A 23,811-nucleotide genomic window follows, 5' to 3' on the forward strand; every position below is an offset into this window, starting at 1 on the left:
TACATGCTACATACATGCTGCATACATGCTACATACATGCATGCTACATACATGCTGCATACATGCTACATACATACATGCTACATACATGCTGCATACATGCTACATACATGCTGCATACATGCTGCATACATGCTACATACATGCTACATACATGCTACATACATGCATGCTACATACATGCATGCTACATACATGCAACATACATGCATGCTACATACATGCATGCTACATACATGCTGCATACATGCTACATAAATGCATGCTACATACATAAATGCTACATATATGCATGCTACATGCATGCTACATACATACATGCTACATACATGCATGCTACATACATACATGCTATATACATACATGCTACATACATACATGCTACATACATGCTACATACATGCTGCATACATGCTGCATACATGCTACATACATGCATGCTACATACATGCTACATACATGTTACATACATGCTACATACATGCATGCTACATACATGCTACATACATGCTACATACATGCTACATACATGCTACATACATGCGTGCTACATACATGCTACATACATGCATGCTACATACATGCATGCTACATACATGCTACATACATGCATGCTACATACATGCTACATACATGCATGCTACATACATGCTACATACATGCATGCTACATACATGCTACATACATGCATGCTACATACATGCTACATACATGCATGCTACATACATGCTGCATACATGCTACATACATGCATGCTACATACATGCATGCTACATACATGCTACATACATGCATGCTACATACATGCATGCTACATACATACATGCTACATACATGCATGCTACATACATGCATGCTACATACATGCTACATACATACATGCTACATACATGCTACATACATGCATGCTACATACATGCTACATACATGCTACATACATGCTACATGCATGCTACATACATGCATGCTACATACATACATACATGCTACATACATGCATGCTACATACATGCTGCATATATATACGAGCTGTCACATATACGAGCTGTCACTCTGATGCAGTAACTGCTGGTGACAGCAGGTCACAGGGCAGTCACACACAAAATGGTGCTGCCCTGTGATGCTGCTCTTCATTCTTACTGTTGGAGCAGTAACTGCTGACATCACCATTTCCCTCCCCTTTTGGGTGGTCTAATATCCCTGGGACAGAGCTGCTAAATCTTACTATAGCTGCTTGAGGTCTAAAACGGAAAATGCTCCCCCTAGTGGTAAATATGTATATTTGTAGAAAAATATATAATATTTTTCATATAGAAATGTTTGCAAACAGTGCAAACATTGCATTAATACATTTTAATTACTATTTTAAGCTTAATTTCACAAAAAAAACAAAATACAAGAAAACTGGTGGCACCTTCCCTTTAAGTACAGTCATTGAAAGACCATTATGTTTAATCTTTAAAGGGACTCTGTCACCTGAATTTGGCGGGACTGGTTTTGGGTCATATGGGCGGAGTTTTCGGGTGTTTGATTCACCCTTTCCTTACCCGCTGGCTGCATGCTGGCTGCAATATTGGATTGAAGTTCATTCTCTGTCCTCCATAGTACACGCCTGCGCAAAGCAATCTTGCCTTGTGCAGCCATGTACTATGGAGGACAGAGAATGAACTTCAATCCAATATTGCAGCCAGCATGCAGCTAGCGGGTAAGGAAAGGGTGAATCAAACACCCGAAAACTCCGCCCATATGACCCAAAACCAGTCCCGCCAAATTCAGGTGACAGGTTCCCTTTAAAGACTCCATAATAACAGGGTCTGTACCACAGGACTGGCGTATAGCAAATGTGGTGCCAATATTCAAAAAGGGGACAAAAACCGAACTCGGAAATTATAGGCCAGTAAGCTTAACCTCTACTGTGGGTAAAATCCTGGAGGGCATTCTAAGGGATGCTATACTGGAGTATCTGAAGAGGAATAACCTCATGACCCAGTATCAGCACGAGTTTACTAGGGACCGTTCATGTCAGACTAATTTGATCAGTTTCTATGAAGAGGTAAGTTCCGGATTGGACCAAGGGAACCCAGTGGATGTAGTGTATATGGACTTTTCAAAAGCTTTTGATACGGTGCCACACAAAAGGTTGATACATAAAATGAGAATAATGGGGATAGGGGAAAATATGTGCAAGTGGGTTGAGAGCTGGCTTAAGGATAGGAAACAAAGGGTGGTTATTAATGGAGCACACTCGGACTGGGTAGCGGTTAGCAGTGGGGTACCACAGGGGTCAGTATTGGGCCCTCTTCTTTTTAACATATTTATTAATGACCTTGTAGTGGGCATTCAGAGTAGAATTTCAATATTTGCAGATGACACTAAACTCTGCAGGGTAATCAATACAGAGGAGGACAATTTTATATTACAGGATGATTTATGTAAACTAGAAGCTTGGGCTGATAAATGGCAAATGAGCTTTAATGGGGATAAATGTAAGGTCATGCACTTGGGTAGAAGTAATACGATGTATAATTATGTGCCTAATTCGAAAACTCTGGGCAAAACCGTCAATGAAAAAGACCTGGGTGTATGGGTGGATGACAAACTCATATTCAATGGCCAGTGTCAGGCAGCTGCTACAAAGGCAAATAAAATAATGGGATGCATTAAAAGAGGCATAGATGCTCATGAAGAGAACATAATTTTACCTCTATACAAGTCACTAGTTCGACCACACTTAGAATACTGTGCACAGTTCTGGTCTCCGGTGTATAAGAAAGACATAGCTGAACTAGAGCGGGTGCAGAGAAGAGCGACCAAGGTTATTAGAGGACTGGGGGGTCTGCAATACCAAGATAGGTTATTACATTTGGGGCTATTTAGTTTGGAAAAACGAAGACTAAGAGGTGATCTTATTTTAATGTATAAATATATGAGGGGACAGTACAAAGACCTTTCTGATGATCTTTTTATTCATAGACCTGAAACAGGGACAAGGGGGCATCCTCTGCGTTTGGAGGAAAAAAGGTTTAAGCATAATAACAGATGCGGATTCTTTACTGTAAGAGCAGTGAGACTATGGAACTCTCTGCCGTATGATGTTGCAATGAGTGATTCATTACTTAAATTTAAGAGGGGACTGGATACCTTTCTGGAAAAGTATAATGTTACAGGGTATATATACTAGATTCCGTGATAGGGCGTTGATCCAGGGAACTAGTCTGATTGCCGTATGTGGAGTCGGGAAGGAATTTTTTTCCCCAATGTGGAGCTTACTCTTTGCCACATGGGTTTTTTTTGCCTTCCTCTGGATCAACAAGTTAGGGCATGTTAGGCTATGGGTTGAACTAGATGGACTTATAGTCTTCCTTCAACCTTAATAACTATATGTAACTATATATGTATCCTGCGTCATGATGGATCTTCGCATGTAGAGCTTTTATTTCAACCTGGATTTAAGGGCTCATCTCCACTTGTGAGGAAAACGGACGAGTGCAATCCGATAAAAAATCGGATTGCACTCGGACCAATGTTAATCAATATGTGACACTCCATTTGCGATTTTTTTCCCAGCCGAAATCGGACTGAGAAAAATCTGTGTCGGCTGAGAAAAAAATCGCAGCATGCTGCGTATTGCTGAGATTCTCGGACGAGACTCGCCAATGCAAGTCAATGGGTGCGAGAAAAAAAACGCACAGCACTCGCACCATGCGAGTGCTGTCCGATTTTTACGCACCCGTGTCCTTAGAAAAGCCGGCAATTCAGTGCAGAGTACAGTAAAATCACACTGACAGGTTAGATGAGAGTAGATACAGTGGGGCAAAAAAGTATTTAGTCAGTCAGCAATAGTGCAAGTTCCACCACTTAAAAAGATGAGAGGCGTCTGTAATTTACATCATAGGTAGACCTCAACTATGGGAGACAAACTGAGAAAAAAAAAATCCAGAAAATCACATTGTCTGTTTTTTTAACAATTTATTTGCATATTATGGTGGAAAATAAGTATTTGGTCAGAAACAAACAATCAAGATTTCTGGCTCTCACAGACCTGTAACTTCTTCTTTAAGAGTCTCCTCTTTCCTCCACTCATTACCTGTAGTAATGGCACCTGTTTAAACTTGTTATCAGTATAAAAAGACACCTGTGCACACCCTCAAACAGTCTGACTCCAAACTCCACTATTGTGAAGACCAAAGAGCTGTCAAAGGACACCAGAAACAAAATTGTAGCCCTGCACCAGGCTGGGAAGACTGAATCTGCAATAGCCAACCAGCTTGGAGTGAAGAAATCAACAGTGGGAGTAATAATTAGAAAATGGAAGACATACAAGACCACTGATAATCTCCCTCGATCTGGGGCTCCACGCAAAATCCCACCCCGTGGGGTCAGAATGATCACAAGAACGGTGAGCAAAAATCCCAGAACCACGCGGGGGGACCTAGTGAATGAACTGCAGAGAGCTGGGACCAATGTAACAAGGCCTACCATAAGTAACACACTACGCCACCATGGACTCAGATCCTGCAGTGCCAGATGTGTCCCACTGCTTAAGCCAGTACATGTCCGGGCCCGTCTGAAGTTTGCTAGAGAGCATTTGGATGATCCAGAGGAGTTTTGGGAGAATGTCCTATGGTCTGATGAAACCAAACTGGAACTGTTTGGTAGAAACACAACTTGTCGTGTTTGGAGGAAAAAGAATACTGAGTTGCATCCATCAAACACCATACCTACTGTAAAGCATGGTGGTGGAAACATCATGCTTTGGGGCTGTTTCTCTGCAAAGGGGCCAGGACGACTGATCCGGGTACATGAAAGAATGAATGGGGCCATGTATCGTGAGATTTTGAGTGCAAACCTCCTTCCATCAGCAAGGGCATTGAAGATGAAACGTGGCTGAGTCTTTTAACATGACAATGATCCAAAGCACACCGCCAGGGCAACGAAGGAGTGGCTTCGTAAGAAGCATTTCAAGATCCTGGAGTGGCCTAGCCAGTCTTCAGATCTCAACCCTATAGAAAACCTTTGGAGGGAGTTGAAAGTCCATGTTGCCAAGCGAAAATCCAAAAACATCACTGCTCTAGAGGAGATCTGCATGGAGGAATGGGCCAACATACCAACAACAGGGTGTGGCAACCTTGTGAAGACTTACAGAAAACGTTTGACCTCTGTCATTGCCAACAAAGGATATATTACAAAGTATTGAGATGAAATTTTGTTTCTGACCAAATACTTATTTTCCACCATAATATGCAAATAAATTGTTAAAAAAACAGACAATGTGATTTTCTGGATTTTTTTTCTCAGCTTGTCTCCCATAGTTGAGGTCTACCTATGATGTAAATTACAGACGCCTCTCATCTTTTTAAGTGGTGGAACTTACACTATTGCTGACTGACTAAATACTTTTTTGCCCCACTGTATATACACATAGAATAGGTATATATACATATATATATGTCAGGGAGACACCTATATATATATATATATATATATATTTAATGCAGCGCGAGATAGCTTTAAAGCTGGTAATTCAATTACCGGCTTTTGCTTTCTCCTTCACAAACCCGACATGATATGAGACCTGGTTTACATACAGTAAACCATCTCATATCACCATTTTTTTTGCATATTCCACACTACTGTTAGTAGTGTGTATATGCAAAATTTGGGCGTTCTATTATATTTAAGGGTTAAATGGCGGAAAAAATTGGCGTTGGCTCCCGCACAATTTTCCCTGCCAGAGTAGTAAAGCCAGTGACTGAGGGCAGATATTAATAGCCTGGAGAGGGTCCATGGTTATTGGCCCCCCCCCTGGCTAAAAACACCTGCCCCCAGCCACCCCAGAAAAGGCACATCTGGAAGATGCGCCTATTCTGGCACTTGGCCACTCTCTTCCCATTCCCGTGTAGTGGTGGGATATGGGGTAATGAAGGGTTAATGCCACCTTGCAATTGTAAGGTGACATTAAGCCTAATTAATAATGGAGAGGCGTCAATTATGACACCTATCCATTATTAATCCAATTGAAAGAAAGGGTTAAAAAAATACACACACACATTATTAAAAATTATTTTAATGAAATAAAAACAAAGGTTGTTGTAATTTTTTATTTAACGCCCAATCCACTCAGTGAAGACCCTCGTTCTGTGACAAAAAAAAAATAATAAACCAACAATATACTTACCTTCCACAGATCTGTAAAGTCCAACGATGTAAATCCTTCTGAAGGGGTTAAAACATTTTGCAGCCAGGAGCTTTGCTAATGCAATGCTACTCCTCGCTGCAAAACCCCGGGGAATGAGTCTAAATATAGATCAATGAGCTATATTTAGCTTCATTTGCGGTGAGGCGCCCTCTGCTGGCTGTTCATAGATCGTGGGAACTTTCCTTGAAATAATACGGATGTCATACGGATGTTGCGATAAAAAAAAAATCGCATGACACTCGCTTGACACTCGCATGGCACTCGCAGACGTTACATCAGTTTTTTCGGTCCGTAAATCGGACCGGTTTTTTCTCACACAAGTGGAGATGAGCCCTAAGAATCAAGCTGTTTCTTGCCTATGCATTTGCCTGGGAGCAACAAAGAAATAAAGAACGACAGAGAAGGACACAGCGTCTGAGTTTTTGGAGACACCCCATTAATGAACTCCAGGAGAGCCATTGGGCCTACCATACGCTATATGGCGAGCTTAATGCCAACCTGGACAAATTCCCAGAATATACTAGGATGTCTCAAGACTCTTTTTGGGATTTGCTTGGTCGCGTCCAAGGAGCCATCTGGAGACAGGACACACACCTCCGTAGAGCCATTCCTGCAGAGGAACGTCTCCTGGTTACATTAAGGTACGTAATAATTCTAAACAAATGCCAGTCATAATTATTGTTGGTCTGCCATGTATTATTTGTATTTTCGTTTATGTATTTAGCTAAACACCACCATAAATCAAATTGATTGTAATTTAATTTTTTTATTTTATTTCAGATTTATGGCAACCGGAGAGAGCTTATCATCCCTCCACTTTCAGTACCGGCTTGGAATTTCCACCTTTTCTGGAATAGTTGCGGACACCTGCTGGGCTTTGTGGAACGTTCTCCGGGATGAATTTATACCCCTACCCACCGCGGACATGTGGATGGAAATTTCAGAAAAATTCTGGAGTGTGTGTGATTTCCCCAACTGTTTGGGAGCGGTGGATGGAAAGCACATATGCATTATCCAACCTGCCAGAACTGGATCAGAGTACTTCAACTACAAGAAATATTTTTCTGTAGTGCAGATGGCAAGAGCAGATGCGGACTGTCGCTTTATCGCCATGGACATTGGAGCTTTTGGCTGTGGCAATGACTCCCAGACTTTCAAGAACTCTGATATGGGCCGACGTGTGTATGGCAAAAATTTTAATTTTCCCCTGCCACGACCTCTCCCCAACATTCAAGGTCCACCGATGCCATTTGTTATGGTTGGTTATGAGGCCTTTCAGATGTGTGAAAAGCTACTGAAGCCATATTCCAGTCGGGACTTGAACCACACTAAAAGAATTTATAACTACAGACTGACCAGGGCCCGAAGAACAGTAGAGTCTACCTTTGGGATTCTTGTCTCAAAATGGCGGATTCTTGGGACAGCCATTAATCTAAAAATGGAGACAGTCGATGAGGTGGTCAAAGCCTTTGTGGTTCTCCACAATTACTTAATGGCTAAGGAGCGACCCAACATTGAACTGGATGAACCAGTTGCAAACCCGTTGCCAGATTACCAGCATCACCCGCTGCAGTCAACAGTTGAAGTTGGCCACATGCGGGACCAATTTGCTGCCTATTTTGATATTGGTCGTGTGGCATGGCAAGACAATATTGTGTAAAATGTCCTGTTTGGTTTGGGTCTGTACCAGTTATGTTTTAAATGTTACTTATATTTTTTGTTAATAAACTACGTGTTTTTATATCTTGACCGAGTCTCCTATGTATTTCCTCTAAAAACCACTTAGGTTGCTAGTGATAAAGGTAGTTGACGTCATTACCTCCTGATTCTATTATGCAGTATCTATTGGACGCAGACTGAAGAGAAGATGGAGGTATAATACAAAGCAGATCTATACTCATCAGGTCATGTGTCACAAATAATGACTTCATGAGCAAAAAAACGCAGCCACATGAATTCACTATTTCTGACACCTGACCAGGTGAGTATAGATATGCCTTGTATGATCGTCTCTTCAGTTTGTGTGAAATAGATTACGTACAAAAATGGAGGTTATACAAGGCAGTTCTCTACTCACCAGGTCAGGTGTCATAACTAATGAGTTTTTCGAAACATGACCTGCTGAGTATAGTTCTGCTTTGTATTACCGCCATTTTCTCTTCAGTCTGCGACACAGATTAAGCAGACTGAAGAGATTATGGAGAAAATACAATATTTTTTTTGCCACCTCATAGCTCTATACCAAACACACAAAGCTGCAGTGTTGTACTTACTAACTACTGGAGCTATGAGTTGGCAAAAAAATAAAGTGTGCAGCATAGTGTTTTATTCGGCGCACGGTGTGTGATGATGGCGGCGAAATACACAAATAACCAAACAGTATTGGGGGCAAAAACATTATTATTTATTTTTTAACAAATAACAAAATTTAACCCCTTCATGACCCAGCCTATTTTGACCTTAAAGACCTGGCCGTTTTTTGCAATTCTGACCAGTGTCCCTTTATGAGGTAATAACTCAGGAACGCTTCAACGGATCCTAGCGGTTCTGAGAGTGTTTTTTCGTGACATATTGGGCTTCATGTTAGTGGTAAATTTAGGTCAATAAATTCTGCGTTTATTTGTGATAAAAATGAAAATTTGGCGAAGATTTTTAAAAGTTCACAATTTTCACATTTTGAATTTTTATTCTGTTAAACCAGAGAGTTATGTGACACAAAATAGTTAATAAATAACATTTCCCACATGTCTACTTTACATCAGCACAATTTTGGAAACAACATTTTTTTTTGCTAGGAAGTTATAAGGGTTAAAATTTGACCAGCGATTTTTCATTTTTACAACGAAATTTACAAAACCATTTTTTTTAGGGACCACCTCACATTTGAAGTCAGTTTGAGGGGTCTATATGGCTGAAAATACCCAAAAGTGACACCATTCTAAAAACTGCACCCCTCAAGGTGCACAAAACCACCTACAAGAAGTTTATTAACCCTTCATGTGCTTCACAGCAGCAGAAGCAACATGGAAGGAAAAAATGAACTTTTTAGTCACAAAAATGATCTTTTAGCAACAATTTTTTTATTTTCCCAATGGTAAAAGGAGAAACTGAACCACGAAAGTTGTTGTCCAATTTGTCCTGAGTACGCTGATACCTCATATGTGGGGGTAAACCACTGTTTGGGCACATGGCAAGGCTCGGAAGGGAAGGAGCGCCATTTGACTTTTTGAATGGAAAATTAGCTCCAATTGTTAGCGGACACCATGTCGCGTTTGGAGAGCCCCTGTGTGCCTAAACATTGGAGCTCCCCCACAAGTGACCCCATTTTGGAAACTAGACCCCCCAAGGAACTTATCTAGATGCATAATGAGCACTTTAAACCCCCAGATGCTTCACAGAAGTTTATAACGCAGAGCCATGAAAATAAAAAATAATTTTTCTTTCCTCAAAAATTATTTTTTAGCCTGGAATTTCCTATTTTGCCAAGGGTAATAGGAGAAATTGGACCCCAAATGTTGTTGTCCAGTTTGTCCTGAGTACGCTGATACCCCATATGTGGCGGTAAACCACTGTTTTGGCGCACGGCAGGGCTCGGAAGGGAAGGCAAGCCATTTGGCTTTTTAAATGGAAAATTAGCTCCAATCATTAGCGGACACCATGTCACGTTTGGAGAGCCCCTGTGTGCCTAAACATTGCAGATCCCCCACAAATTACCCCATTTTGGAAACTAGACCCCCAAAGGAACTAATCTAGATGTGTGGTGAGCACATTGAACCCCCAAGTGCTTCACAGAAGTTTATAACGCAGAGCAGTGAAAATAATAAATACGTTTTCTTTCCTCAAAAATAATTTTTTAATTTTCCCAAGGGTAACAGGAGAAATTTGACCCCAATAGTTGTTGTCCAGTTTCTTCTGAGTACGCTGATACCCCATGTGTGGGGGTAAACCACTGTTTGGGCACACGTCGGGGCTCAGAAGGGAAGTAGTGACTTTTGAAATGCAGACTTTGATGGAATGGTCTGCGGGCGTCACGTTGCGTTTGCAGAGCCCCTGGTGTGCCTAAACAGTAGAAACCCCCCACAAGTGACCCCATTGTGGAAACTAGACCCCCCAAGGAACTTATCTAGATATGTGGTGAGCACTTTGAACCCCCAAGTGCTTCACAAACGTTTACAACGCAGAGCCGTGAAAATAAAAAATCATTTTTCTTTCCTCAAAAATGATGTTTTAGCAAGCAATTTTTTATTTTCACAAGGGTAACAGGAGAAATTGGACCCCAATAATTGTTGCGCAGTTTATCCTGAGTATGCTGGTACCCCATATGTGGGGGTAAACCACTGTTTGGGCACACGTCGGGGCTCGGAAGTGAGGGAGCACCATTTGACTTTTTGAATACAAGATTGGCTGGAATCAATGGTGGCGCCATGTTGCGTTTGGAGAACCCTGATGTGCCTAAACAGTGGAAACCGCAATTCTACCTCCAACACTAACCCCAACACACCCCTAACCCTAATCCCAACTGTAGCCATAACCCTAATCACAACCCTAACCACAACCTTAATTCCAACCCTAACCCTAAGGCTATGTGCCCACGTTGCGGATTCGTGTGAGATTTTTCCGCACCATTTTTGAAAAATCCGTGGGTAAAAGGCACTGCGTTTTACCTGTGGATTTACCGCAGATTTCCAGTGTTTTTTGTGCGGATTTCACCTGCGGATTCCTATTGAGGAACAGGTGTAAAACGCTGCAGAATCCGCACAAAGAATTGACATGCTGCGGAAAATACAACGCAGCGTTTCCGCGCTGTATTTTCCGCACCATGGGCACAGCGAATTTGGTTTTCCATAGGTTTACTTGGTACTGTAAACCTGATGGAACTCTGCTGCGAATCCGCAGCGGCCAATCTGCTGCGGATCCACAGCCAAATCCGCACCGTGTGCACATAGCCTAATTCTAAAGGTATGTGCACACGCTGCGGAAAATGCTGCGGATCCGCAGCAGTTTCCCATGAGTTTACAGTTCAATGTAAACCTATGGGAAACAAAAATCTCTGTATACATGCTGCAGAAAAACTGCACGGAAACGCAGGGGTTTACATTCCGCAGCATGTCACTTCTTTCTGCGGATTCCGCAGCGGTTTTACAACTGCTCCAATAGTAAACCGCAGTTGTAAAACTGCAGTGAAATGCGCAGAAAAACCGCGGTAAATCCGCAGCGGTTTAGCACTGCGGATTTATCAAATCCGCTGCGGAAAAATCTGCAGAGGACCAGAATACGTGTGAACATACTGAAACCCTAACCCTAACCCTAGACCTAGCCCTAACCCTAATCCCAACCTTAGTGGAAGAAAAAAAAAATTTCTTTATTTTATTATTGTCCCTACCTATGGGGGTGACAAGGAAGGGGGGGGTTATTTAGTATTTTTTTTATTTTGATAACTGTGAGGTTTTATCACAGTGATTAAAATGCACTTGAAACGAATCTGCCGGCCGGCAGATTCGGCGGGCGCACTGCGCATGCGCCCGCCATTTTGGAAGATGGCGGCGCCCAGGAAAGAAGACGGACGGACCCCGGGAGGCTCGGTAAGTATGATGGGGTGGGGGGGGATCATGGGGGGGGTGGATCGCAGTGCGGGGGGTGGTTTGCAGTGCGGGGGGGTGGATCGCAGTGCGGGGGGTGGATCGGAGTGCGGGGGGGTGGATCGGACTGCAGGGGGGTGGGATTGGAGCACGGGGGTGGGATTGGAGCACGGGGGAGCGGACAGGAGGACGGGGGAGCGGAGCACAGGACGGAGGGGAGCGGACCACAGATCGGAGGGCTGGGGGGGGGCGATCGGTGGGGTGGGGGGGGGGCACATCAGTGTTTCCAGCCATGGCCGATGATATTGCAGCATCGGCCATGGCTGGATTGTAATATTTCACCAGTTCTTTAGGTGAAATATTACAAATCGCTCTGATTGGCAGTTTCACTTTCAACAGCCAATCAAAGCGATCGTAGCCACGGGGGGGTGAAGCCACCCCCCCTAGGCTAAAGTACAACTCCTCCTCTCCCTGCAGGCCGGGTGAAATTACAGTTAACCCTTTCACCCGGCCTGCAGGAGCCCAATCCGGCCATGACGCATATGCTGCGTCACAGGTCGGATTGGCACAGGTTTTCATGACGCATACTGTGCGTCAAAGGTCGGGAAGGGGTTAACTATGCCTGCTTGGGGTAGAGTGATGGAACCGTGGGGTGTGTAGTTGTGAGGCCTGGCTAAGTGTGGACGACGCAGGGGTGGCAGGAGAAGGGGCAATTAAAGTAGTGGGGTCTGGGAGTTCGGGGATGGGGGCTTGACACATGAGAGGGCTGAGACACACTGGAAGGGTGAGACAAACCTGACATTACATACACATTGGGAGGTGAGGGGGGAGGAATACAGATAGTCCGCTGCTTTTTATTTTTTTTCCCTTTTTGGGATCTACGTCTAAGTCTGGGGAGCCTCGGTGGGCTCATTTGTATATATAGGTTTTCAGTAGCCAATCACGTTTGGGAGCCTCCCCTGGGCGTTATTAAAAACTGCTTCCGTCGCAAAACAGATTAAAAAAAAAAAGACGAAACGGATGAAAAATCAATGCGGCGGATCCATTTTTTTGCCGGACCTGCGAATCGGATCCGGCGAAAAACCGGATCAGTCGCATCAGTTTTTCACAATTTATGCCAGATCCGTCGCTACGGCGCTGCCAGATTTAGACTGATGGCAAAAACCTGATGTGTGAAAGCAGCCTTCGGGAAACATTGTTTTTGTCTAGCAATGCTATCACCATGAGATGGATGAGTAGTAGACCCCAGTGAAATTCATACTGTGTCAATATGGCAAATATAGTAAATACTGCAGCTTCCTATGTGTGGGTGATATGCAAAAATAGACACTGTCCTCAAAATTTTGATAAGGTACGAATGCCTTATTTTTATTCTCCTTTGACTCACATTAGTCCCCAGGTGATGTGGAATATTCTCTCATGGTGGCGCAGTGGATAGCTCAGCAGCCTTGCAGCGCTGGAGTCCTGGGTTCAAACCCCAAGGACAACATCTGCAAAGAGTTTGTATGTTCTCTCCGTGTCTGCGTGGGTTACCTCCGGGTACTCTGGTTTCCTCCCACAAAAAAAAAAAAAAAAACGACATACTGATAGGGAATTTAGATTGTGATCGGGGACAGTGATGATAATGTGTGCAAACTGTAAAGCGCTGCGGAATAGGTTAGCGCTATATAAAAATAAAGATTATTATTATTATATGATATTTGGTGCCTGACATTGGTGTCTTATGCTTTTGGCTAAGATGTTAGACCCATGGTATGTTAAGGGGCAAGGTTAACTTTGCCAGACAGTATGAATGAGAAATGAGAAACGCTGTTTGTTCTTTTGTTCTTTAATGACTTTTAAAAAATCCCACACTCTTAGACCTCATTCAAACATCCATTTTTCAGTTATTGGTTTTGTATTTTTCAAGAATAAAACATGCACCCGTTATAACGAGAGGCGGGAAAACCCTAACAGTAAGGTCAGGGGTCCGTACCCGAACATCTTATTTTCGGGCATGGACCCCGAACACGGGCTTCACCACGAAATCCATTTTATTGTTTGGGTTCGGCACCCCGAACTTTACTGATGAATACTCCCATCAGCCGCCGCCTGCTCTTGCTGCTATTGGCAGAAGGTGTAGGCTAATGGGAGCAGTAGTTTCATCAGCCGAAGGCAGTGACCAGAGGTAAACTTTTTAACTCTGGTCACAGATGTGGGCTCATGCTGTCATTTGACAGTGTGGAAGCCGAGGCTCTCTGACCGGCGGTAATAATTTTACTGCCAATCAGAGGCAGTGTTTGCCGTGCTGTCATGCACATGACAGCGTGGAAAAGACAGGATGTTCGGACCCCCCATTGAAGGGAATGAGGTCTAGATTTCTTTTTACTTTTCTAGCATGACCCAAAGATCCAGGGGTTCGCCCATCACTAATTATAACCTATAGATCTCTTAGCTTATTTGTGTTGTTTTGTGAACCCGTGTCCACAAAAAATCCCCCAAAACACGGAGACATGCCCATTTTTGACACGGGTCTGAAATTAAAATTACCCATACAAGTCTATGCGTCCATGAGATTTACTAACAGCACTTTTTTTCAGAATAGAAAATTCAGCGATAGTAAAAACTAACACGCAGACCTGACACTGCTGAAAACTGGATCCGAAACATAGATGAAAATCAAAGCTTTTTTTTATCATACGAAAAAAAACTACTGAAGTCTGAATGAGGTTTTAGGCTGCGTACAAGTATATAATTTCCTCAGTCGCAAAAAAAAAAAACATCACTGTAGAGATTTTCTAAAATTCAAAAAAAACATAAGTTGTGTATTTATCACAATCGCATTAAAAAAACGCACCACAGACCTGAAATGTGAGCAAGGGGGTTTCACAGGTCAATAGCTGAATTACAAATCTTCATAATTAGTGTTTGGAGCATCTCAAGAGGTTTCATGCAGCACAGGACTTGACAGTTGACACCTTACCACAGAAAGAGATGATGTGACTGCTGTCTTCATGCACAAATTTCCTTGTAACGGCTTCTTCCATAATTTGTTTAACCTAAAAATGACAAGAAAAAAAAGTTGAAAATAGATTGGAAAATATTTTGGTATTGTTGGACAAAGCATGTGTGCAGCAATGGTGACAAATAGCAGTCAATATTTTAGAATCACAATACTTCCTAATAAATATTCTGAAGCATGTCGTAACTATATATTTTCATCCGATTTCTAAACATTCAACACATGGGCTCGCACTGGTACAGATTGCTAGACTGAGGTAATCTTTTCTCTAGGTTATAACCAAGGCATTTTTCAAATACAAGGCTGCAGATAGACCCGATGTACCACATGCACCTCACTCTTCTCTCGTGTTGGCAATTTTTCCTTGCAATTAGAGGGTTTATCCCCATCCACCCTTTCATGCTCCCCTCCCAAAAAAGTAATCCACTATTCATAGGATGGGGTATATGTTGCTGAGGATATGATCACTAAAACCCCCAGCGATCTCGAGATGGGAGCTATGGAAACTCGTCCTGAATTGAGCGGAGGGGCGAAGTGTCTATGGGATTGCCGAGCACAGCACTCTACTTTTTTGGTAAGTCACATACAAAATGAACGAAGTGGAGATTAATTGCACTAACCGGTACTCCATCGAAGACAGGATTTCAACGGAGAGCTGGGGTTCCCAATGGCCAGAGTGCCAGAAATCAGAAGTTTATCCCTTATCATATGGGCTTTGTTCTCACTGAGGATAAACTCCCAAAGATGTACGCTATATTGCCCTCTACACATTTAACCCCTTAATGACCGCCAATACGTCTTTTAACTGACCTGAGATGTAAGAGAATAGCCTCCTCATACAGGTGACAATCCATCATCTGTCGGCTGTACACTATAGCTGACAACTTGCTGCATCAGCCACGATCAGTGTTTGCTCCATCCATATGTTTAACCCCTTAGATGCTGCTGTCAATAGTGACTACATCATATAAATGGTTAAGAGAGTGTGGAGGCTTCCTCTTTATCCCAATTGGTGCCCTCAGATCATGATTGTGTGGTCCTGATGTTTGCAATGGCAATTCACGACCAAATAGCGGCTTTAGAGTCTGACGGCTATAGTAATCGGTTCAGAAGCTAGAAGCATTTAGGTGGTAAAAATACACATTTTCATTTCTGCTGTGCCACTTTACATTAATTCCTGAAAAGCACCTGAAGGGTTAATAAACTACCTGACTGCAGTGTTCAATATGTCAGGGGGTGCCATTTTTAAAATGGTATAACTTTTGGGGGTTTCCCAATATATAGGACCCCTAAAGACACTTCAAACATGGATAAGTCCCTAAAAAAATAAATTTTGTAAATTTCCTTGAAAAAATAAAAAATTACTGCTACATTTTTAAACTTCCTAAAATGCTAGCAAAACAAAATAACATTTTACAAATGATACGGATATAAAGCAGACATGTGGGAAATGTTATTTATTAATGTTTTGTCGTGGTATGACTATCTGGAATAAAGGGATAATCATTTAAAGTCTGAAAATTGCTAATTTTTAAACATTTTTCTCAAATTTCTGATATTTTTTAATAAATAAACACAAAATATATTGACCTAAATTTACCATTATCATGAAGTATAATGTGTCACGAAAAAACAATCTAAAAATCACTGGGATTTGTTGAAGCGTTCCAGAGTTATTACCACAAAGTGACACTGGTCAGATTTCAAAAATTTGGCTCCATCACTAAGGGGTTTTTAAAACACAAAGACACATTATCATCACTGTCCCCGATGGGGCTCACAATCTAAATTCCCCATCAGTATGTCTTTGGAATGTGAGAGGAAACCGGAGTGCCCGGAGGAAGCCCACACAAACACGGGGAGAACATACAAACATACAGATGTTGTCAAAGGTGGGATTAGAACCCAGGACTCCAGTGCTGCAAGGCTGCAGTGCTAACCACTGAGCCACCGTGCTGCCCAGTAAAGGAGTATCTATTAGATGCGACTATTCTGGTGCTTTGCCAGGCTCTTCCCACTTGCCCTGTAGCGGTGGCAAGTGGGGTTAATATTTGTGGGGTTGCTGTCACCTTTGTATTGTCTGGTGTTCCATGAACAGTTTAATCAATTTCATCCTACCATCAACTTAACACTCAACTACTCCTGCACTGAAATTAACTTTTTGGACACCATCATTAAGCTGCAGAACAATAAAATAGAGACATACCTGTATCAGAAGCCAATCGACCATCCAACATACCTTAAATTGGACAGTTTCCATCCAAAACACATAAAAAAACTCTATTGTCTACAGCCAAGCCATCAGATGCAATCGTTTATGTTCCAACCCAATGGATAGGGATGAACACCTTGGTTGCCTCAGAAAGACCTTTTTGAATCAGGGCTAGCTACCATCCAAGAACAATTGAAAACCAGATTACAAGAGCCGCCAGAATATTAAGGAATCACCTGCTACATTACAAAGCTAAAGAAGAAAATAACCGGGTACTTCTAGTAGTTGCCTACAATCCAAATCTGGAGGTGCTAAGGAGAGCTGCACGGAAATTACAACCTTTACTGCAAAAATATGCCCGCTTACAATCCATTTTTCCAGACCCCCCACTACTGTGTTTTAGGCAGCCCCCAAATCTAAGAAGCATCATTGTCAAGAGCTCCCTGCCCTCTCCAACAGCTGCAGGTACCTTTCCTTGCAACCAGAAAAAATTTAAAACCTGTCCATTTATAATGACCACGGACAAGATAAAGATCCCCAATTCACATCAGGACTACAAGATACCAGGTACTTTCAGCTGCGTCACTTCTAATGTGGTGTACCTAATTATTTGTACTAAATGTCCAACTGGGGGTCTGTATGTGGGGGAGACAGGGAAAAAGCTTAGAACAAGAATTCTCACCGCCACACAATAAGAGAAAAAAGAATGGATCTACCTGTGGCAATACATTTTTGTCTCCCAAATCATAACATTATGGACATGAAATTACTTGTGTTAAAAGGTAGCTTCAAATCTCAGAGAGACAGAAGAGTCTGGGAATATAAACTGATGACGACCTTTGACAATCTCACTGCAGGAATGAATGTGTCGCACAGATTTATGTCTTTTTACATCAACTAAGGAACTTGCCCCTCAGACTATGAGGGGTCATCACAACAGAACCAGACCCCAATAAAACAATCCTTATCTAAGAACTGGCCCAATATTTATGGACATAACTGTGTATAACTCATGGTAATTCTTCTTCAGGTCACCTGTCTTATCCATGGTTTTTCCCTTTTTTTTCCATGCTATGTTGTGCATAAATTTGTGATTCTTCAGAATTTCTTTTAGTCTTTGCCTGATGAAAAGACCTGTGTAGTCTCGAAAGTTTGCAATTTGTTACCATCTTTTCAGTTAGCCATTAAAAGGTATCAACCACAGAGGACTCTCAATTCTAAACATTTTTCTATCTACTGGCTAACACGGTACCAAGATATATTTCTTTCCTGTATCAATTGGGTTTAGGTCAGGGCTCTTTCTGGGTTAGTTAAGAATGGTCACAGAGTTGCTCTAATGCCACTCCTTTGTTTCGCTATGTGCTTGGGGTCGTTGTCTTGTTGTAAGGTGAACCTTTGGCCAAGGCTGAGGTCCCGAGCACTCTGGAAGAGGTTTTCATCCAGGATATCTCTCCACTTGGCCGCATTCATGTTTCCTTCAATGACAACCAGTCGTCCTATCCCTGCAGCTGAAAAACAAGCCCCATAGCATCATGCTGCCACCACCACGTTTCACTGTTGGGATTGCATTGGACAGGTGATGAGCAGTGCCTGGTTTTTTCCATACTGCTTAGAATTATCACCAAAAAGGTCTATCTTCATCTCATCAGACCAGAGAATCTTATTTCTCATAGTCTGGGAGTCCTTCATGTGTTTTTTAGAAAACTCTATGCGGGCTTTCATATGTCTTGCACTGAGGAGAGGCTTCCGTCAGGCCACTCTGCCATAAAGGCCTGACTGGTCGAGGGCTGCAGTGATAGTTGACTTTGTGGAACTTTCTCCCATCTGCCTACTGCAACTCTAGAGCTCAGCCACAGTGATCTGGGGGTTCTTATTTACCTCTCTCACCAAGGCTTTTCTCCCACGATCGCTCAGTTTGGCTGGAAGGCCAGGTCTAGGAAAACTTCTGGTGGTCACAAACTTCTTCCATTTAAGGATTATGGAGGCCACTGTGCTCTTAGGAACCGTGCATACTGCAGAAATGCTGTTGTAGCCTTGGCCAGATGTGTGCCTTGCAAAAATTCTGTCTCTGAGCTCCTTGGTCAGTTCCTTTGACCTCATGATTCTCATTTGGTCTGACATGCACTGTGAGGTCTATAGACAGGTGTGTGCCTTTCCAAATCAAGTCCTATCAGTTTAATTAAACACTGCTGGCCTCCAATGAAGGACAGCACTTGGAATTTCTCTCTCCTCTTACTTATATCACGTCAGAGGAGAGAGAAATCACTTCTTTTTTTTTCACTTGATCGCCGTTATTCATTTAAAGGTTCACATGATGTGATTGCACTGCATTTTATTTTGCACAAATTGTTCCAAAATTACGGTACTGTAAAACTGTATACTTTTTCCTTGATTTTGGAGAATCACAAAAATGATGACTCAACCTTGGGGGACGCCAGTTGTAAACTCATGATGCAATTATATCAGAGGTCTACTCAGTGCCAGGAGTCCCAGTGTAGAGCGAAGCAGGCTGGAAAGAATATACGTGATAGAAGAAGAGACCCTAACAGCAGGCCATGAGGCACATGTACAATGAAAAGAGTAATATTAGTATTAATTTTTTTAACCTTTTGCCACCCATCTATGGTTCAGCGAAATGGCAACCACAACTGCCTGCCAATTTTCTAAATTGCATTGAGTGAATTACAAAAAAAAATATGTATTTGGGAGAATATGAAGTTTTGTAATACTTATCAGAGAAATGATATGAAAAAAAAATTGTAGAAAAAGACCTGGCTGGACCTTGTGACCTGATTATGACGTCAATGTTCTGTTTCTAGGTCTGTTTCATGTAACAGTTATTTATACACATCAAAGCTTTACACGGTATAAACAAAATTATCCAGAATAGGTCTATAGCACAGGAGTAGTGTATAATAGCCATGATCCGTCAAACTCAATCTGACAGGTGCCCCGCCCCCTATCAAAGTGTATCAAAGTGTGTAACCCCTCCCCTCCCCTTGTCTGACGGCTGGTATCCAGCTGTCCCTCCTTGTTTGATTCCCCCTTTTGATATAGTTTAATATAGTTTAATTTGTTGTAGTTTTGATATTATTCCCGTATTTTGTGGAATAACACATGTTTATAATTATAGCCTAGTCGTGTATTTATTTTACACGTGGTTTATAACACCTTTCTCATTTGTTTTATAATAGATTTTATACGTAGCCCCGAGTTTGATTCTGTAAGCTTTTGTTTTATTCACAGTGTATTCATATAGTGGAGAACTTAAAGCTGTTTATATGTGTCTCTACTGAACACTATGGTGAACATTAACTAAATGTTTATTTTCACAAACAGAGAATCTGCTGTGGGTATTTGCAGTGTATTCATATAGTGGAGAACTTAAAGCTGTCTATTTGTTTTTTGTAAATGGTGAACACTAACTAAATGGTGAACATTACCTAAATTAGGTTAACTGCGGTTCAGAGGTTCATAACACCTAGGTCAATTGTTGTTGTATTTGCGTACCCAATAAATGTTTATTTTCACAAGCAGAAGAGGCAGCTTTTCTCTTTGTACATGTATTGTACCTGAATTGATATTTGCTTTCTCTTTTTTGTGTCCTGAAGATGGCATCTGAGAAGTTATTTGTTATCTACTGAGGGCATTGTAAGTTGTGTTTATTCACATTGTAGCAGATTTTCTCCTTGTGGCTGCCTTATATACACAGAAGAGATATGCACCAATGTCAATCTGAGAAGTTATTTGTTATCTACTGAGGACATTGTAAGTTGTGTTTATTCACATTGTCGCAGATTTTCTCCTTGTGGCTGCCTTATATACACAAACAGAAGAGTTACTGGACAACTTATTTCTGATATATATATATATATATATATATATATATATATATATATATATAATATGCACCAATGTTACAACACAAGCTATAATATAACCCAATATTACAACACAAGTAAGAAGCGGCGTGTTTTATACGAATAAAAACCAAAGACACGATATTGTAAAAATGTAAAAAAATTTATTTCTCACAATAAAACAGCATCTCAAAGAGCAATCCTACATCCTTGTATTTGCGTACCCCATAAATGTTTATTTTCACAAACAGTAGAGGCAGCTTTTTTTGTTTGTACATGTATTGTACCTGAAGGTTATCTGCGGGGCATTTGTCCAGGCATGTTTATAATTATAGCCTAGTCGTGTATTTATTTTACACGTGGTTTATAACACCTTTCTCATTTGTTTTATATTAGATTTTATACGTAGCTCGAGTTTGATTCTGCACGCTGTGTTTTATTCAGTGTATTCATATAGTGAATAGGGCTGGTGTTTCTGTATGCAATCCTACATCCTGTTATGTGAAAAGTATTCTCATATTATATCAGTATTTCTTTTTATATTTTATTCACAGTGTATCCATATAGTGAATAGGGCTGGTGTTTCTGTATGCAATCCTACATCCTGTTATGTGAAAAGTATTCTCATTTTGCATCTTATAAACTACAACCAGAGTTTTCACATGTTATTCAACATCATTAACACACCCAGCTGTTTATTTTATATCCTATTGCTAAAATGTTTCTCTAAAATCTTCTTGGCTGCACCAAAACACGTAAGAAACAAATGTACAACTTTTAGCGCTGCAGCATCCGCAGATATTATTTCGGCGTTCTTTAATTCTACATTATTTTATCACACATTAATTTCACAACTTTTATATGATATTTATAACACATTCTCATTTATAAGGGATTTATAACACAATATTGTAAAATCATTTATTGGTTCGCGGCCTTACTAATAGCCTTTGAAAATAAATTCAGCATTATTATTCTATGCTGTGACATTTTTTATTCTGCAGCAACCTGTTTAGTAAAAATTCAGCATTCTTTTTATATCTTTGGTTTATATTATATTAGCTTTTTGTCATAGGTCAGGGATTTTTTGCACTTTATTAATATGTGGTTATTAGTCATTTAGGTATCCAGCTGGCCCTCCTTGTTTGATTTCCCCTTTTGATATCGTTTATATAACATATGTTTATAATTATAGCCTAGTCGTGTATTTATTTTACACGTGGTTTATAACACCTTTCTCATTTGTTTTATATTAGATTTTATACAGGTCTCAATACTTATGTCCGTGTGATATTTCAGTTTTTCTTTTTAATAAATTCGCAAAAAATCTACATTTCTGTTTTGTTCAGGCATGATGTCGTGCAGGGTGTACATTAATGTATATATATATATATATATCTCAGAATACAACTGAATAGTATTGCTAATTAGGCCATATAAATAGAAAATTATGTAGAAACCCAAAGTTTTGATAAGTATGAAAATACACCAATATTAACTATTTGTGCTATTTTAGGCGTAAATTTGTCCTATATGTATAGCAGTCAGGAGTTGGGGCGATGAAATATGTGTTACAAGCGTAGTGAATTGCAGATATATTCTACAGTGTATGTCATTTTGAGAAATGTATGGCATAACAATTACCTATTACGGCCACATTTCTATGCAGTGTATTTTAGATCCAGTGTTTCTGGCTGCAGACTGTAATGTGTAAGGTATTCTCATTATTATATATTGTATTTTATAACACACCATGCCGTTTATATAATAATCACAGTTGTGTCTCTACAGGACAACGTGGCTTACAAAGACATTTCAATAATATAAGTGTGAAACTGACAGACAAGCACAGCTGTGTCTCTACAGGACATGCTGGTCACTAGACAGCCAGAGTTTCTGTGGGGGAGATATACTAACAGAGGTTCTGTTGACCCAAAAAACCGGTGTAGAACGTACACAGAGAGCAACTTACAATATTTACTAAGGTAGCGGAAATGAGTTTACTGCAGTTATCAGAGCATTGTATTTTATTTGACAGCCACAAGTCACACAGGTCATGATGATAGTGTATCTGCAGCATGTTATTTGGAAATAAAGAATCCTTTTTTGTATTCGCCCGCATTTTATATAAAATCTGCATTAAAAAAATCTTCTTGGCTACACCAAAACACGTAAGAAACAAATGTATAACTTTTAGATCTACCGCATCCGCAGATATTATTTCAGCGTTCTTTAATTCTACATTATTTTAGCACATATTAATTTCACAACTTTTATATGATATTTATAACACTCATTTTATATGAGTTTTCTAACACATTCTCACGGGGATATTATATATATATATTTTGTGTTTTGCGCAATTATTTGACACTGTAATTCGCATTTTATATAAAATCTGCATAAAAAATCTTCTTGGCTGCACCAAGACATGTAAGAAACAAATGTACAACTTTTAGATCTACCGCATCCGCAGATATTATTTCAGCGTTCTTTAATTCTACATTATTTTAGCACATATTAATTTCACAACTTTTATATGATATTTATAACACTCATTTTATATGAGTTTTCTAACACATTCTCACGGGGATATTATATATATATATTTTGTGTTTTGCGCAATTATTTGACACTGTAATTCGCATTTTATATAAAATCTGCATAAAAAATCTTCTTGGCTGCACCAAGACATGTAAGAAACAAATGTACAACTTTTAGCGCTGCAGCATCCGCAGATATTATTTCGGCGTTCTTTAATTCTACATTATTTTATCACACATTAATTTCACAACTTTTATATGATATTTATAACACATTCTCATTTATAAGGGATTTATAACACAATATTGTAAAATCATTTATTGGTTCGCGGCCTTACTAATATCCTTTGAAAATAAATTCAGCATTATTATTCCATGCTGTAACATTTCTATTCTGCAGCCGCCTGTTTAGTAAAA

At 40.6% G+C, this 23,811-nt stretch overlaps 1 protein-coding gene across 1 annotated transcript in view; it reads right to left on the minus strand.

The window, feature by feature from the left end:
- The window catches only part of SGSM1 (small G protein signaling modulator 1), a 446,836-nt gene that overhangs the window by 263,540 nt on the left and 159,485 nt on the right, over positions 1 to 23,811 (minus strand). Inside the window, exon 3 of the mRNA XM_069759191.1 lies at positions 14,741 to 14,816. Within this exon, the coding sequence (XP_069615292.1) occupies positions 14,741 to 14,816 (76 nt within the window). The remainder of the gene's footprint in view (positions 1 to 14,740; positions 14,817 to 23,811) is intronic.

This window comes from Ranitomeya imitator, chromosome 1 (genome assembly GCF_032444005.1).
Source record: "Ranitomeya imitator isolate aRanImi1 chromosome 1, aRanImi1.pri, whole genome shotgun sequence".
NCBI lineage: Eukaryota > Metazoa > Chordata > Amphibia > Anura > Dendrobatidae > Ranitomeya > Ranitomeya imitator.